Below are 15,345 nucleotides of genomic sequence, written 5' to 3'. Positions count from 1 at the left end.
GAAGAGAACTGATTCGTTTTCGTGATTTTCATGAGAAATCTGATTTATGTATTTATTTCTTTTTGAAACTCAAATATTTATTGATTCGCGTATAAAAACTATCGGACAGAACTGGTTTTGAATTAATGCGCTCAGTCGCGCTGTTTACAGAAGATACTATATAAGAGGTTGGTGTTGTAGATATTAAATTGTTAATGTAATTCTGTTTACCCCCAATCCGAACCACATCATTAAATTTGTATGATGAAGGACTATTTACTTCTATATTATTTACGTAATTTGGCGTTGTGAACAAATGCTTTATGTCATCATACGATGGCCGTACTGTGGAAACAGGTTTTGGAGTAAATTTGTATGACAGGGAAGGAATAAAAGGTTTGATCGTTGTGGATGGATGAAAAGGTCCGATAGTCGTGGATGGATGAAAAGGTGTGAGAGTCGTGGATGGATGGAACAGATAGTCATCTGGGTGTTTATAATTCTCAGCTGAGTAATCGTAATATTCTTTAGAGTCGTATACGTTTTCTTTAACTGGTATTTCGTCTCTATAGTTGAATGAATTATAATCGTAATTATTAGCTTTGTTTACAGGATTAAGGTTATAATTGAGATTATAATTATCATTGATTTTATAATTTTGATTCGCACTATAATTGTCTTTGATATTGATATTTGTATTATAATTATCTTTGTAGTTGTTCATATAATTAACATTGGGTTTTATTTCATCATCATATCTAACGTTAGCTTTGTAGCCATTTTCGTCTGCTGTATATGAAACTATTTGCACTCTGCCGTCCGGGAGTCGAACCCTGTACTCCCCGTTGGTTGCGGAGCCCGAGCTTTCTTGCTTGTGGGAGAAGTCGTCACCGGTCTTTTGGTCTTTTACAATGTACGAGAATGCGTAGTTCTGTCCCTGTAAATTGTTTAGGAAGATATTGAATTGTAGGACGTTACGTTACGATGATGTAGGAAGGGATTTAATATTATATTAAAAAATGATTACTTATATTTACAAGGAGCAGATAACAGGAGTCTTGTGATGTATTAAATATATGTTATTAGGCTTGTTGTGAATTCAAATATAAATTTCAATGTTTTATTGTTATGAATAGAAATCTCTATTCAATTAATGCTGTAGTAACTATCCCTGATAATTAAGATGTGTAGTGTGCGTTCGATATTCAATCATCATCAGAATAAAAATCACTAGCTGCACCCCGCGGTTTCACCCGCGTAAGTCCATATCCCGTAGGAATATCAGGATACAATGCCTATATGTTATTCCAGTAGTCCAGCTGTCTACGTACTAAATTTCATTGCAATCGGTTAAGTAGTTTTAGTGTGAAATAGCAACAAACACACACACATCCTTACAAACTTTCGCAATTATAATATTATTTTTTTATAGTAGGATATAACTAGGAAAATTATTAAAATATTGATGAACCTTGAAAGAGATTCACATACAATAGACCAGGCTATTATTATTTTATTTGGTATCGGGCTGATTCCCTCCTTGTTCGTAAAGAACATATATTTCACTTATGAAATGCATCAGCCCCATACCCCAAATCACGGGACTTATAAAAGGATAAAAAGAAGCGTATATTTAATTTTTAGTTTTATAGCATTGAAATGCTTTATAAATGAGAAATTTTGAAAGAATAGAAAAAATTTGATTACTAGGCGGGCCAAGAAGCGTATATGTAATTAAAAATCCTGAAGAAGGTAGCTTTTGGTATGGTAGATCAATTGAAATCTACCTAAAATAACAAATATCTCCTCTTATAGTTTATAGAAATTAGCCCTTAAATAGGCTATTAATTAAATAGTTATTCAATGGAATATTATTTAACTTAGTATGTTTTTTACTTGCCTCATTATAGTCGAGATCACGATCTGGGGCATTGTATTGTGATGCGGGTGGCTGAGTCTGGAAACATATAATTGTATGAATATAATAGTTTTAGTTAGTTATTCTTCGATTGTGAGGAAACATGAAAGAAAGTTATGTTTGTCAGACAGTTATAACCTTATAACGAATGAAGGATTTTAGATTTGCTTGCAACGTTTCTAGAATTAGTTTTTTTTTCTTTTTTTTTACGTAGTAATGGGCACCTTAGCTGGTGGTTCTGATGGTAAGCGATCACCACCACTCATAAACATTCGCAGAGATAGTTCCTCTGCGAATGCGCTTCCCGGTTTTTAGTGGAAGAGTTTAAAGAAAGGATTGACAAATGGAAAGAAGGCCTGGACTGGAAAGGGTGAGATAAAGGAAATAGGTAGAATTAGCTCGAGCCTGCAGTTTCACTAAAGTTTATACAGAGACGATTTGATTTGCGTTAAACAATGAGCAACATCCATACATTCTTGGAAACTTTCTCCCATAAGTAGGAATCATGTTTATTTTCATTTTACGCGTTGACAGATTACGCGAATATTTAGAATTAAGAGACAGATGTACGATAAAACACTCGCCGTTTCGGTTAGTACTTAATGAAGTAACTGTGTGTAGCGTCCTAATCATTGCATCGATTTCGATGAATTTAAATGTACAGAAGGTTAGAAATGTAACCCATATTCATTTTATTAACGTTTGCAGTATAGTTTTAAGACTGAATCCTAAACCTCTCAAATGGAATTTGTATCCTTTCGTATTACTTTTACGTATCACAAGAAACAAAGTGAATTCATCTATATAAGAACATAAATAAATTCCCGCCACTTTTCCGAGGCCGTATCGCGGAAGGTATCTTTATATTATATCCGGCCCCTATTGATTTGATTGATTGTAGTTGAGCTGTGTGTGAAGGCAGGTGTTTGTTTGCCCTCCTAAGTGGATAATACGCACTTATTGTATAGTGTTTTTGCTGTAGTTTTTCATAAAAATAACTAGAGATGGTACACCTGAAATGCGTGGTGCGTTTGACAGGCGAGGTACGGAGTATAATAGGCTTTGTTTCTAGAATAATGGGCATATGTAAATGTTTTTCTTATGGTATATTTTCTCATATTTCTGCTATCTTTTTGTAGGTGGTTTTGTTACTTTGAGAATTTTTGTTCTTATAGGGAGTTAAACATCTCATAGTATGAAGATTTTGTGTAAGGTTAGTTTTAAAACAGCTGATTTATCCTATAGATTTATAATATGAAGATTTAAAAGCGCTTTCTCAAGATATCTTATATGAATACATATTCTCTCTCGAGTTTGAATTCCAACGAAATTTAAACCAATCAAAGTAAAGATATTATGAAGGAAAGAAAAATTTCATAGGGAATTATCTAGATCCAGATTTATTGTTTTATGATTTGCATATTTACACAAATAAAAGCGACTAGATGAATTTACCAAAGCTCTGATACTGAAAACTGTAATGTATGTATACGTTTGCACACAGAGTTATAAGGTATATATAAACATACCTTCACTTAAAATCAGTCTTCGTTTTCTAGTTAAAAAATAAAATAAAATTAATAACTCACAGCTAATCGGAATCCATTAAAATTCTGTCGATACACGGGTCGTATATATGTGGAAGCTGCTGCCGTGTTGTTCAGTTCACTTCTGGCTACGGATTCTGCGAGAGGGCGAGATGTCACCACCAGGGGAGGTCGCGGTGGTGGGGGGGCGTCGTTCGGGAAGAGGACTGGACCTTGCCTGCGAACGATGTGATAATAATTATTAAACATGGTAAAGATTTGTTTAGCAAAAAAGTTGAATTAAAATTTCCTTTCCTTATCCTTAAGCCAATTAAAAGCGGGAAACAAGCAAGGTATATTAAAGGATTGAGGACAGCAAAGAAGGAATCATGGACTATAAAGGTGAGGAAAAGGAAAACGGGCCTCCGGGTCCCCCACTCACTGAATGAAACACAGTTGCATGCTACTATTTGGGTTGTGGTAATTCCCCGGTGCAAGCTAGCCCAATTCAGTAGCGCGCTCGACTCCCACATTCAAATATACAAACAGAATGAAAGAGAAAGTCTTTACTTCTTTATATAGCAACTATAATTTCCTAGGGTGATTTTAATATCACAGAAGTTCAGTTTGTTCCACCAGCTATAGACAAAATTTGTAATCAATCAATAAAAAGCAAACTATACTTGTCCTAGTAAACTTCCACCTTCGGAAGTTTCTTCAAAGTTTTTTAACGTCTCAAAGTTATAATTTTGCTATTGAGTTGAGACAAACCTAACATTATTATTGTGGGAGTCGAGCACGCTTCGGCACGAATTGGGCCAGCTCGCACCGGGGAAGTACCACACCCCCACAGAAAACCGGCGTGAAATAATAGCTTGCTATTATGTTTCGTGCGGTGAGTGGGGGAGCCGGAGGTCCATATCCTTTTCCTTACCTTTCCCAGTCCTTTCCTTTATTCCTCTCATCAATCCTTTCCCATTCCCGTCCCAATTAAAGTCGGCAATCCATTTGTAGAGGCGAAAGGTCTGCGATTGACCTTATGCCTCTCCAAATGTTCATGGGCGGTGGTAGCGCTTACCATCAGGCGACCCACCAGCTCCATTGCCGACTATGACATAAAAAAAAAAAAAATTCTTAGTAACAAGTTGTTTAGGAATTTACAGAAGACCGGCGTGAAATAGTAGAATGCTATTGTGTTTCGTTCGGAAAGGGGGGAGCCGGAGTCCCATATCTTTTCCCTAACTAATAAAGAATAGGACTGGCAGTCTTATTCTTTATCCCTTTCGTCAATTCTCTTTCCAATTGAAAGTCAGCAATCCATTTGTGCAGGCGTAAGGTACGCAAACCATCTTCAACAAATTTTCATGGGCGGTAGCTTACCATCAGGCGACCCACCAGCTCCATTGCTGACGATGACATAAAAAAGGGATATATTCACCTCAAATTGATATAATCTATAAACGGTTATAAACTGTTTCTGCGAAGTCTTACTGATTTTTAGTTTGTGTATCGTCGAGAAGTCAAGTTTATTAACATAAAATGTTAAACATAAACGAAATGTTAGTAGTAGTTGTAGTAAACATTTAAATGCTAGGGCCATATTATTTAAATGTATTAGTAACTAGCGGTCTGCCCCGTTTTCCCCCGTGGTACATATAAGCCTTCCTCAATAAATGGGCTATCTAAAACTGAAATAATTTTTCAAATTGGACTAGTAGTTCTTGAGATTAGTGCGTTCAAACAAACTCTTCAGCTTTATAATATTAGCATAGATTAAACCAACCTTATCCTGTTTATAAATAGGTTGATTTTGGCCAAAAAATACTGAAGTAAGAATATAATGTGGACTATAGTTTTTTATTCTAAACAATTAAAATATTCTGTTCATAGACACTTGCTTACTTAGGGCTGATTTTTTAATCCTAGGTTAAAACTTTTTCATCAAATATTGTATTTAAACAACAACCATTTCTGAAGTGTATTCTAACAGCTCGAGTTTTGATAATTAAGATATGAGATTTTTATATTGTTGTGTTATACTTAATTAGACTAATAACTTAGAACCAAGAATTGAATAAAGAATGAAAATATACCAAAATATAGACGAGGTCACGTGTTAATCAAGTCTTGTACAGATAATAAATGTTTAGATAGCTAAATGAAAGCCTTTAAGATAAATCAGATTATAACTAATTGTTAAATTCCATCCTAATAGTGATGATTCCCTGTAATGGACGTCAAAAGGGACATAAAGTACTGGATGTACCATTCAATTATTTTTATAGCACAGATAACATGATACTGTGTATTATATACGCAGAATACAGGCTGAATAATATACATCATATCATCTCATTCATTTTGTATTTATAACTTGATAGGATTACATGTATATAAATAATAATAATAAATCTTTATTTAGTAGGTTTTTACATTATTGTACCAGTGGATTGTGGCTCAGGCCCTCTTGCTAGGTAATACCTGTGTTAAGAGGACCTGTTCCTTCCCTAGGAGTGATACATATAATAATAATAATATTATTGTAAGTAGAACGAAAGATTAACATTTTTTTTTTTTTTTTTAATTATGTTTTTCTGGAGATCCTGGATTGCATGATTGCGAATATCTTCGTTGTATTCATTGAATAGTTTAGTTTCATTGTGTTTACATTGGGGTCAGATTAGATACACGATTATTTCATTAGGTCGTTAAAAGTGATCTATATGCATGCGTATATGGAACGTTTTCAAATGAAAAAATTCGCGTGATAATGTAATGCAATTAATTGCATTGCACTGACGCTGACTTAGTCTTTAATAGGTAATTTCAAAGAAACTATCTAGAACTCTATGTCCATGCTATACCTAGCTAATGAGAAATCGATAGCCAGTTCGATGTCCGGCTAAAACATTTAACTATTCAGCTAAACGACCGTTTACTATCAGTTTTAGAACTCGTCGGTTTGTTTACTATTTTATATTGGTGGGGGTAAGCTACACTTTACGCGGTGACTTATGGATGGGTTTGAGTTAAGCGTTTATGAATATGATTTTTAATTATTAAAGAGTTATTGCATAGATCGTTTGTTATTGAAACGAACGTTATTCATCCATTTTTAAACGACGTCCTTTACCTAATAGAAACTATGAAAATCAGTAAATACAAAACCATACACAGCCAGTACGAAGTTCTCGCTATATAAAACCTTTTTTGAGAATTGAGCATTGGAGAATGTTTTAACCCATGGCGTTCGTGGAAAAGCCCCTGGGTTATGTCGGACTCCCACTGCTCTACTTTATCGTCTAAACTCCACTGTGTTAGGTTGAGCCGTTTTAGTGAAGCCACGGCACTAAATCTCAGTAAACTTCTGCTTAATGTGGCTAAATCACCCCTTTTTAACGCTAGAAAATGCTTTTACGGATTCCCACCTCTGCAGTTTTACTGCATGGTATATGGGACTACATGGTATATGGATATATATGGGGGTATGTGGGACTCGACAAAGCCATACCCACTAAAACCCAACGGTGGCCGCCATCCACTATTAACGGTAGGGGTTACCAGCCAGGCCTTTTACCCCCAATGGCTAAATCAACCCTGCTATAAAGTATCACCAAGAAAAACATTTCAAGACCATCATAAAGGTTGCCTGGCAGAGATTGCTGTCTAGCAATAAGGCCGCCTTTTGTACAAAATATCATTGTGCCATATTATATTTTGTATAAACTTTTCTTTCTGTTTTGTACAATAAAGTATTATAAATAAATAAAGAATTAACAGACTTACTTCGTCGGTTCAGGCGTCACTTCCTCTAAGTACTGTCTGATCTGGTAAGGATGACGACTGTAATCTCTTGGCTGGAGGAGGCTGGATGGCGTGGAGATGTCCTGGGCTTGCACTACACCAAGTATAAGATAGACCATGGCACTGGAACAAATAATATTTCTGAACATTTTGCATCTATAACACTGTATCCCTTTTCAAACTGTGTCAGAAAACTGTGTAAAGCCACACCTTTTTTAGTATTTTCTTGTGTTTGATTTTACGCGAGTATTATACATTTAGAAATTAAAAAACTTTTTAACGGATTTTAAACGCGATTTATTTATTATATTATTTATATTATTCGCTGTAAAGTGTTCGAAACGTCGGGTTAATAATATAATGAATAAATCGCGTTTAAAATCCGTTAAAAAGTTTTTAATTTCTAAATACCTTTTTTAGTTATCTTACATTTTTCAGCTTATTAACTTCTACTTGGAATGTAATCGACTCCTTTAGGCTCAATTTTGACCTACTTCGAAACGAAAGATTTGAAGAATCAGGTCAAATCAAAAGGTGACAATACATGATTTCATGATTTTATCTTGTTATCCTAATGGTCTACGTATAATCTGTCTAAGAGATAGTTTAACAATTTATGTGATTCTGTAATTATCCAGTGTTCTCTGGTGTTTTACATTAATTTTATTATTTTAACCCCTGAAGCAGAGGTGGCTCAGTGGTGACGACTTGGACTTAAAATCGATAAGTCGGGCTTCGAGACCCGAACCTCCAAAAGGAGGTCTTTGTTCCAGCAGTGGGAATATATATGGGCTGATGATGATGATGATGATTAACCCCTAACGCAAAAACGACGTGTCTGTGTGTAAATGAGTAGCGTGTCTGTCTATGGTGTCATAGCTCACACTTTTATTTAAGCTATAAAATCTGTACTTATAAAAAGCTGTAAATAACATAAACCGAAAGGACGTTGTTTGGTTGCTTCTTTTTACTTGCTAATGCCAGGAAATACTGAACCGTTTGTAAAAAAAAATCACAGGTGTACATATACGTGATACCTGCGCTATAGGCTATGTATGTACCACGGACGAAGCCGGGCCAGACTTCATGTATATTATAAATAATGTATTAGCAAGCAATATTAGCACTTATTTATTATGAAATTAGACATCTTGTAATAAGCGCTCTAGACGTTTCACAAAGCAAATTATAGTTAAATATAGGCTCAGACTGGAACTAGGTAAGTGCTAAATATACTGTCTAGTCATTCATTAAACACTCTGGGAACTATCTACTAAATAATTTACATTACATAACACATTTTGACATAGCATTTTGTCTCTATATATAAAACCTAAATATCCCTTATAAACTAACTACGTCCATTACATATTCACATTAAATAAATTGTTAAACAGTTGGCTAGTATTACGAATATAAATTATGTTTCAACTAGCTGTAACCCGCGGCATCACCCGCGTGGTACCCGGGTAAAAAGTAGTCTTTGCGCTAATCAAGACAATAATCTATGTCTGTACCAAGCTTCATACAGATGCGATAAGCTTTAGCGTGAAAAAGCAACAAACATTCATACATCCATCCATCCATACTTACAAAATTTCGCGTTTATATTAGGATTTGTATACCGTAACCGCAACAAACCAATTCCAAAATTGTAATTTAAAAATTCAAAAATTCGAATTACACTTTCAAACCCCGTTCCAAATTCGAATTCAAAAATGCCGCCTTACTAAAAAACACGTTAAAACACAGATAGCATATCGCAGAGCAAAAGTACATAGTTATCTAAACGAAATTCCCCAGTGAAATTTTCAACCCAATTTCCCAACAATAACTCACGCTTGACTGTATCATATATTGTTCATATCTAATTTACTTAGAAACGTATTCGGGTGTTTATATTTTGCTATTTATTGGTTGAATCAACTTTTGGCACACTTTTATTCAAGCTACTTTTTAATGCCCGTGACTCCGTCTGCGTTTCTTTTTTAGGATTTTCCTGAATGGTTTGATATAATTTACACAATTGTTGGCATATTACAGTTCACATATTAAATTTTTATAGTTGTTGTTGTACCTGTTCAAATGTAAGCGTGACGTATTCTTATTAAAATAAATTTTTAAGTAGAAATTCTAAATAACACAAAAATAACATGAATCTACTTCATTATAAAACCTATCATCACCGTCAGCCCATATATGTTCTCACTGCCGGGACACAGGCCTCATATGAGGGTTCAGGCCATAATCCACCACGCTGGCCAAGTGCGGGTTGGCAGATGTCACATGTCGTCGGACTTTTGATTCTTGGACATGCCGGTGTCCTCACGACGTTTTCCTTCACCGTTTTAAGCAGTGGTGATGTTATTCACGTGTGCAGATAGATAGAAAAATCAATTTATTTCCTGCACGCTCGCCCGGTCTCGAACCCCGACTTATCGATATTGAAGTCCGGATCTCACCTCTGAGCCATCACTGCTTTTTAAAATAGAAGCTTTACTCTGTAGCAAATATATAATTACACCCTGAAAGTATATCTTATCTCTTTTGATTTAAAAGATATAGACAGATAGAGGAGCCTAAAAACGATGTAGGGTTGACACTCCTTAAGTATGAGTTAAGTAATAAATTAATATTAATAATATCTCATTTACTTCTCAGCACTGTAATATATTACCTATACACAATGATTAACAAAACATGAGCTGCAGAATGACACTTAGACAGTTACAAAGGCCCACACCCCTATCTAACATCAAATGAGATTAGTTTTTTGATTTTAAGTAAAATTCAATAGAAGTATTTCAATTTATTCTTATTTTTATAGACAAATTTAACATAAAATTTTCTATGCTTATATGTAAAAAGAATATTTTGACATAATTAAATTGATAATAGGACGCTACGAATTTAAACATTTTAAATTGGTACATATTTAATTATTTGGTGTGTTAATATTGGTATGTTTAATTTCCATTCGAAAATATCTCTTCCATAATTTATGTTCAATTTGTAAAAACAACACGGCATTCGGCTCAGAGCTATATCAATAATCTATCATCCCTAGCGCAAAGCCCGCCATTTTCTCAGGCGCGGGAAAACAATGGCGTTGCCATGACAACGACAATATGGCGCCGATCCATGGCCGAGTTCACACGACACAATGATGCAATCAAGATAACAAACGTTGCGTTTTTTTTTTCATTTTAAAGACATTGATTGCTGGTTATTTGCGGAAACAATTCAATTTAGGATTCTTATAACGTGTTGTCATGTTTGATGATTGATTAAAAAATAAAATGTGCTATTTTTAGCTAGCTCATAAGCATAGAATTTATAAAAAAAATGGATGAGCAACTTGTACTTATAATAGTTATGCCCGTTGCAACTCAAATCAAATGAAATCGATTTAAACAACAAGAAGTTTTCCAAAACTCGATTTTGGTAACTGGTGTATTGAAGGTGTATTTTAAAACATCTTTCTATCGATTGAATCCTTTTGTTTTTATTATGTATAAATATGACTTTAGGTAAACATACGAAAATTGTCTGAGCGAAATAAACATACATAATAAAAACAAACTGGCACATAATTTGTACTTCATCATTATACAATCATTTAAAACATATTCTCTTTTTCGATTATATTAATTAACACAAGATATCGCATAACGGCAGAATAATAAAATAAACATTCAAATAATACATTATTCGATAAGCGAGTTTCACTTTAAATAATTTGGTCTGAATGCCTTTCTCTCATTTAACGATATAATATTAAAAATATAACTTTTGTTTTATGACTTCATTGGTTTGGGTGGGACAAAGAACTTTATGGAGTACTAGCTGCGCCCCACGGTTTCACCCGCGTAAGTCCGTATCCCGTAGGAATATCGGGATAAAAAGCGGCCTATATGTTATTCCAGTGGTAGCTGTCTACGTACTAAATTTCGTTGCAATCGGATCAGTAGTTTTTGCGTGAAAGAGTAACAAACATAGACTCATCCTTAGATACAACTAGAGAAATTATAAGAAAACAATATTGGAAGTGTGTTGTATGTCAAGTCTAAGTGAAGTTTTTAGCACAAACTCACATAAATACGGATTAAAATATGTTTCATGGTAGACGCCAAGCAATTGAGTCTTTTAATTTTTATAATAAGTACAAGCGGTCCCACCCGGCTTCGCCTGTAGTACATTTATACGCCTACAGCGATATAGCCTAAAACGTATTTATCAAACGGTGAGAGAATTTTTGAAATCAGTCCAGTATTTACTGAGATAAACACGTTCAAGCAAACAGACTTTATATTATTTGTTTGAATACTTAATTAAATAATATAAAATCATTTTACGAGTTTGTTTTTCCGAGCGTAATCCCTCAATCTACTTAGCTGATTAAAATATTATTTCTTGGTCTAGAGTCTAGACTTATTGCAATAGATATTTTCTAGTGCTTATTAGTATTACGAGGAAAGATATTTAAACGAGTACAATTAATAAAGTTGTTGCTTAAACTGTCAATATAAATTAGTAACCTTTTATATGAAATGAAAATTATCATAATTATTTTATATGAACCGCCTCTAAATTGTCAGAACTAGACTAAATTATAAATGCGATCACACGGGAGACAAATGAAGTCGAAAAATATCTGTAGATACTAATATTAAAAAGCTGTAAGTTTGTTTGTTTTTTTAAAGCACTAACGAAACTACTGGTCCGATTTGAAAAATTATTTCAGTGTTAGATATGCCCATTTATTGAAGAAGGCTTATAGGCTATTAAAGTACCACGGGCGAAGCCGGGTCGGACCGCTAGTAATATAATACTAAGGTCTTAATAAAATTTTAATTTTGACGCGAATTTCGTTCTTATCGTATCGTATCGTTCTATTTAGCTGCAAAAACTGCATTAAAGGTATTGTTAACACATTTATTTATTCAGGTAACACCGATTCAGGCTTATTACAAATTATATTAATTTAGAGCAGAAGGTATACATAAGGAAAATTCGTAATAAAATGATAACAGCTTAATATAAACTCACCTTATATATTCCATTGTGTTATTTTGCAATCCAAATAATAGTAATTCAAAAGTTTTCACTCAACAAGAATTATGAGTAATTATTTTTTCGATATATTTAATAATTACAATTCCAAAAAACTCCAATTTATAAAAATTATTTCAATTAATCAATTCATTATTCGTCACAATTCATCATCAAGCTTTTTTCACCATCAAAAAGAAATCAATATGGCGGCAAATGTCAAAATGCGCGGGAAGCAGTTAACATAATGACAGCGCGAATTTAAACAAGCTCTTTTAATACAAGTTGTATAGAAAGTACTCCCTATTATAAGTTTTGCAAGTTTGTCGCGTTTAAATACGTATTCCAGCTGATTTTGCTTTGAGATTGTTATAAAAGTTTCTCTTAGTTTTTTTTGCTTCATGTTTCAGGTACGACTGGAGTAATTATTAGTTTTATTTTTTCGTTGCGGGTCAACGACCGAGATTTTGGGTTATCTGTGAATTATTTTTAAGGCTGGTTGGTAATAGAAATATCATTGGTGAAATGGTAAAGGCTTACTAAGTAGAACCATTAATTTTAAAAGCTATTTTTTCTACAATACAAGGTTTCATTTAACATGTTTTTTAAAATAACATGATTATTTTCAATTTTGAAACTTGTGTCTTTACAACAGGGTTTAAATTCCATACCATATTAAATGCAAATAATTGTTATGACTGTTTATGATCAATATTCAATGCTAATACGATTTTAACTAGTTTCGAAGTGTCGCTAACGAAATGTGACGATTACAATTTGTTACGGTAAATAAAGATTAATGTATCGATTTACATTATACTAGTTGTGCGGCGCGGATTAAACCACGGTCAAACCCGCGGGCAAAAGCAAGTATTTCTATAGCTTATGCGTTATTTACATAAAAAAAAACCGTTACTTTTTTTCAACATTTTCAGGTGCTACTTTATAAAAAATCAACATGGCGCCAAATGTAAAATGCGCGGGAAGCAGTTGACATTACGACATTTACTTTTTTTTTTCTATTACATATTTTTTTTTATTTTCAGGTTAATCGGAAAGTGTGCCAATAACCGGAATAAAATAGAACTCTCACGGAAGTATTTTTTGTTAATAAATCACGAAACAAAGTCACGACCTTCATTGTGAATATATTTTTCAATTATCTAAGACTTACTGAGAATACAATGAAATTAGATAACGCGACATTTAGGTTTCGGGTTGCTTCCGTAACGTAATAGTGCAGTGGTTGAGCTGCAGCGATTAAGTTCGAATCCTGATTTGGATTATTTTTTTCTATAATATAGGTGACTACTTAAATACGTAGGTTCATAGTATATTTCTCTAATATTTTAAATTTTACCTAACAATACCTTCGCCCAACGGTTTAGCTTGAATTTGAACACACAACTGAAAATATTATTAGTCTAACGTGAGTCCATTGGTCCGTGCCTCTACAGCTTCTAAGCGGATGGACAGATTCTGATTATTGTCATGTGACAGGATAAGTAAAATTCTCAACTTGTTCGATAAGCAATGTGTAATTTAACTGAAAAATAATTAACTCTCATCTCTAAAAAAGCAAAAATGTCAAGTATATAAAATTAAAATCAGTGTCCTATCTATCGCATCTCTTTGACCCTTATCGAACCTTGAAATTTGCTGTAAATGTGTTAACCATTGTACGGAGTGATCAAAAATTATAGGCAATGCAGTCTTTATCTTCTTATCTATGGACTTTTGCCAATATCGGAAACAAAGGCATATGTATAAACATTGACGTCACAAAAGATTAAGAAAGAAAGGTATATGATGCAACGAATAAATAAGAACACGAAAATATATATTGAATACAAAAAATACAGGAATTTATTTTTATAATAGTGTCAGCCGTATATTAGAATGTTTTAAAATATTCAATTAGGAAATAAAGATTTTTACTACCAATAAAAAGAACTCTATATACGCATAAGACCGCCTCCTTGGTACAGTGATTGACGCGTGAGAGTAGAACTGAGGGGTCCTGGGTTCAATTCCAGGTGGGGACGCACAAAAAAAATGTCTCGGTCTGGCAGGATATAAAAGGCTGATCACCTACTTGCCCATAAAGAAAATCGATCAGTGAAATAGATGTACATCATCTGCACCATGCCCCACATGGGACTTCACTTACTTAAACGCATAAGACCTATGACCTACAATAATATGATCTGTGGTATCAGTAAAAGATTAATTTCTTGGAAGAGATTTTGTATGCCATAGCGGGCAACTGAGCTGATGGTTGACCTGATGGAAAGCTATCACCACCGCTCATGTACATTCGTGGGTAGAGCCTCTGCGCTGCTGGCTTCTAAGAGAAAAAGAATAAGGAAAAAAGGTTTGACAATTAAAAAGAAGGAATGGATTGGGAAGGGTGAGAAAAAAACCGTTCTCCTTCTCCCCGACTCCCCGTACAAACACAAAAACATACTACTATTTCTCGTCGATCTTCTGTGCGGGTGTGGTAATTCTCCAGTGCGAGCTGGCGCAATACTATAGAATAATAGAGAACTAGCTGCGCCCCGCGGTTTCACACGCGTAAGACCATAACCCATATAGGAATATCGGGATAAAAAGTTGCCTATATGTTATTAGCTGTCTACGTACCAAATTTCATTGCAATCGGTTCACCAGTATTTCTGTAAAAGAGCAACAAACACACACACACCCTTACAAACTTTCGCATTTATAATATTAGTAGGATAAATAAGAATGGATCATATCCTTCATTTTCATTGCAAACAAAACATCACGGGTTAGTAAAAAACAGAAAACCTAGCAAAGTCTAGTCTAGTCTCAGGGATCAATTACTTATGTATATCCAACGGTGAAAGAATTATAAAATCGGTCCAGCAGTTCCTGAGGATAGCGCGTTCAAATAAACTTATAGGATTCATATTATTAGTATAGACTAGACGCTCGTCCCAGCTCCGCCCGGATATCAAGATTCCTGTTTTATTCCAAGGGAGCAATTAATCGTGATAAAAAGTATCCTATCACCCAAGCCAGCTCATACCCAGTGAGCATACC

The 15,345-nt window shown here is 34.2% G+C and overlaps 1 protein-coding gene across 1 annotated transcript; it reads right to left on the bottom strand.

Annotated features, from left to right (window-relative positions):
* Positions 1 to 12,550, bottom strand: LOC119836114. The gene is made up of 5 exons (XM_038361366.1): positions 12,277 to 12,550; positions 7,210 to 7,350; positions 3,487 to 3,661; positions 1,880 to 1,936; positions 1 to 916 (listed from the first exon to the last, which is right to left on the bottom strand). The coding sequence occupies exons 1-5, from the start codon at positions 12,288 to 12,290 to the stop codon at positions 53 to 55; spliced, it is 1,251 nt and encodes a 416-aa protein (XP_038217294.1). The 5' UTR covers positions 12,291 to 12,550; the 3' UTR covers positions 1 to 52.
* Positions 12,551 to 15,345: the final 2,795 nt, after the last annotated feature.

This window comes from Zerene cesonia, chromosome 22 (genome assembly GCF_012273895.1).
Source record: "Zerene cesonia ecotype Mississippi chromosome 22, Zerene_cesonia_1.1, whole genome shotgun sequence".
NCBI lineage: Eukaryota > Metazoa > Arthropoda > Insecta > Lepidoptera > Pieridae > Zerene > Zerene cesonia.
The sequence above is the reverse complement of the archived record's forward strand: the minus strand, read 5'-3'. Positions and strand labels throughout refer to the sequence as shown.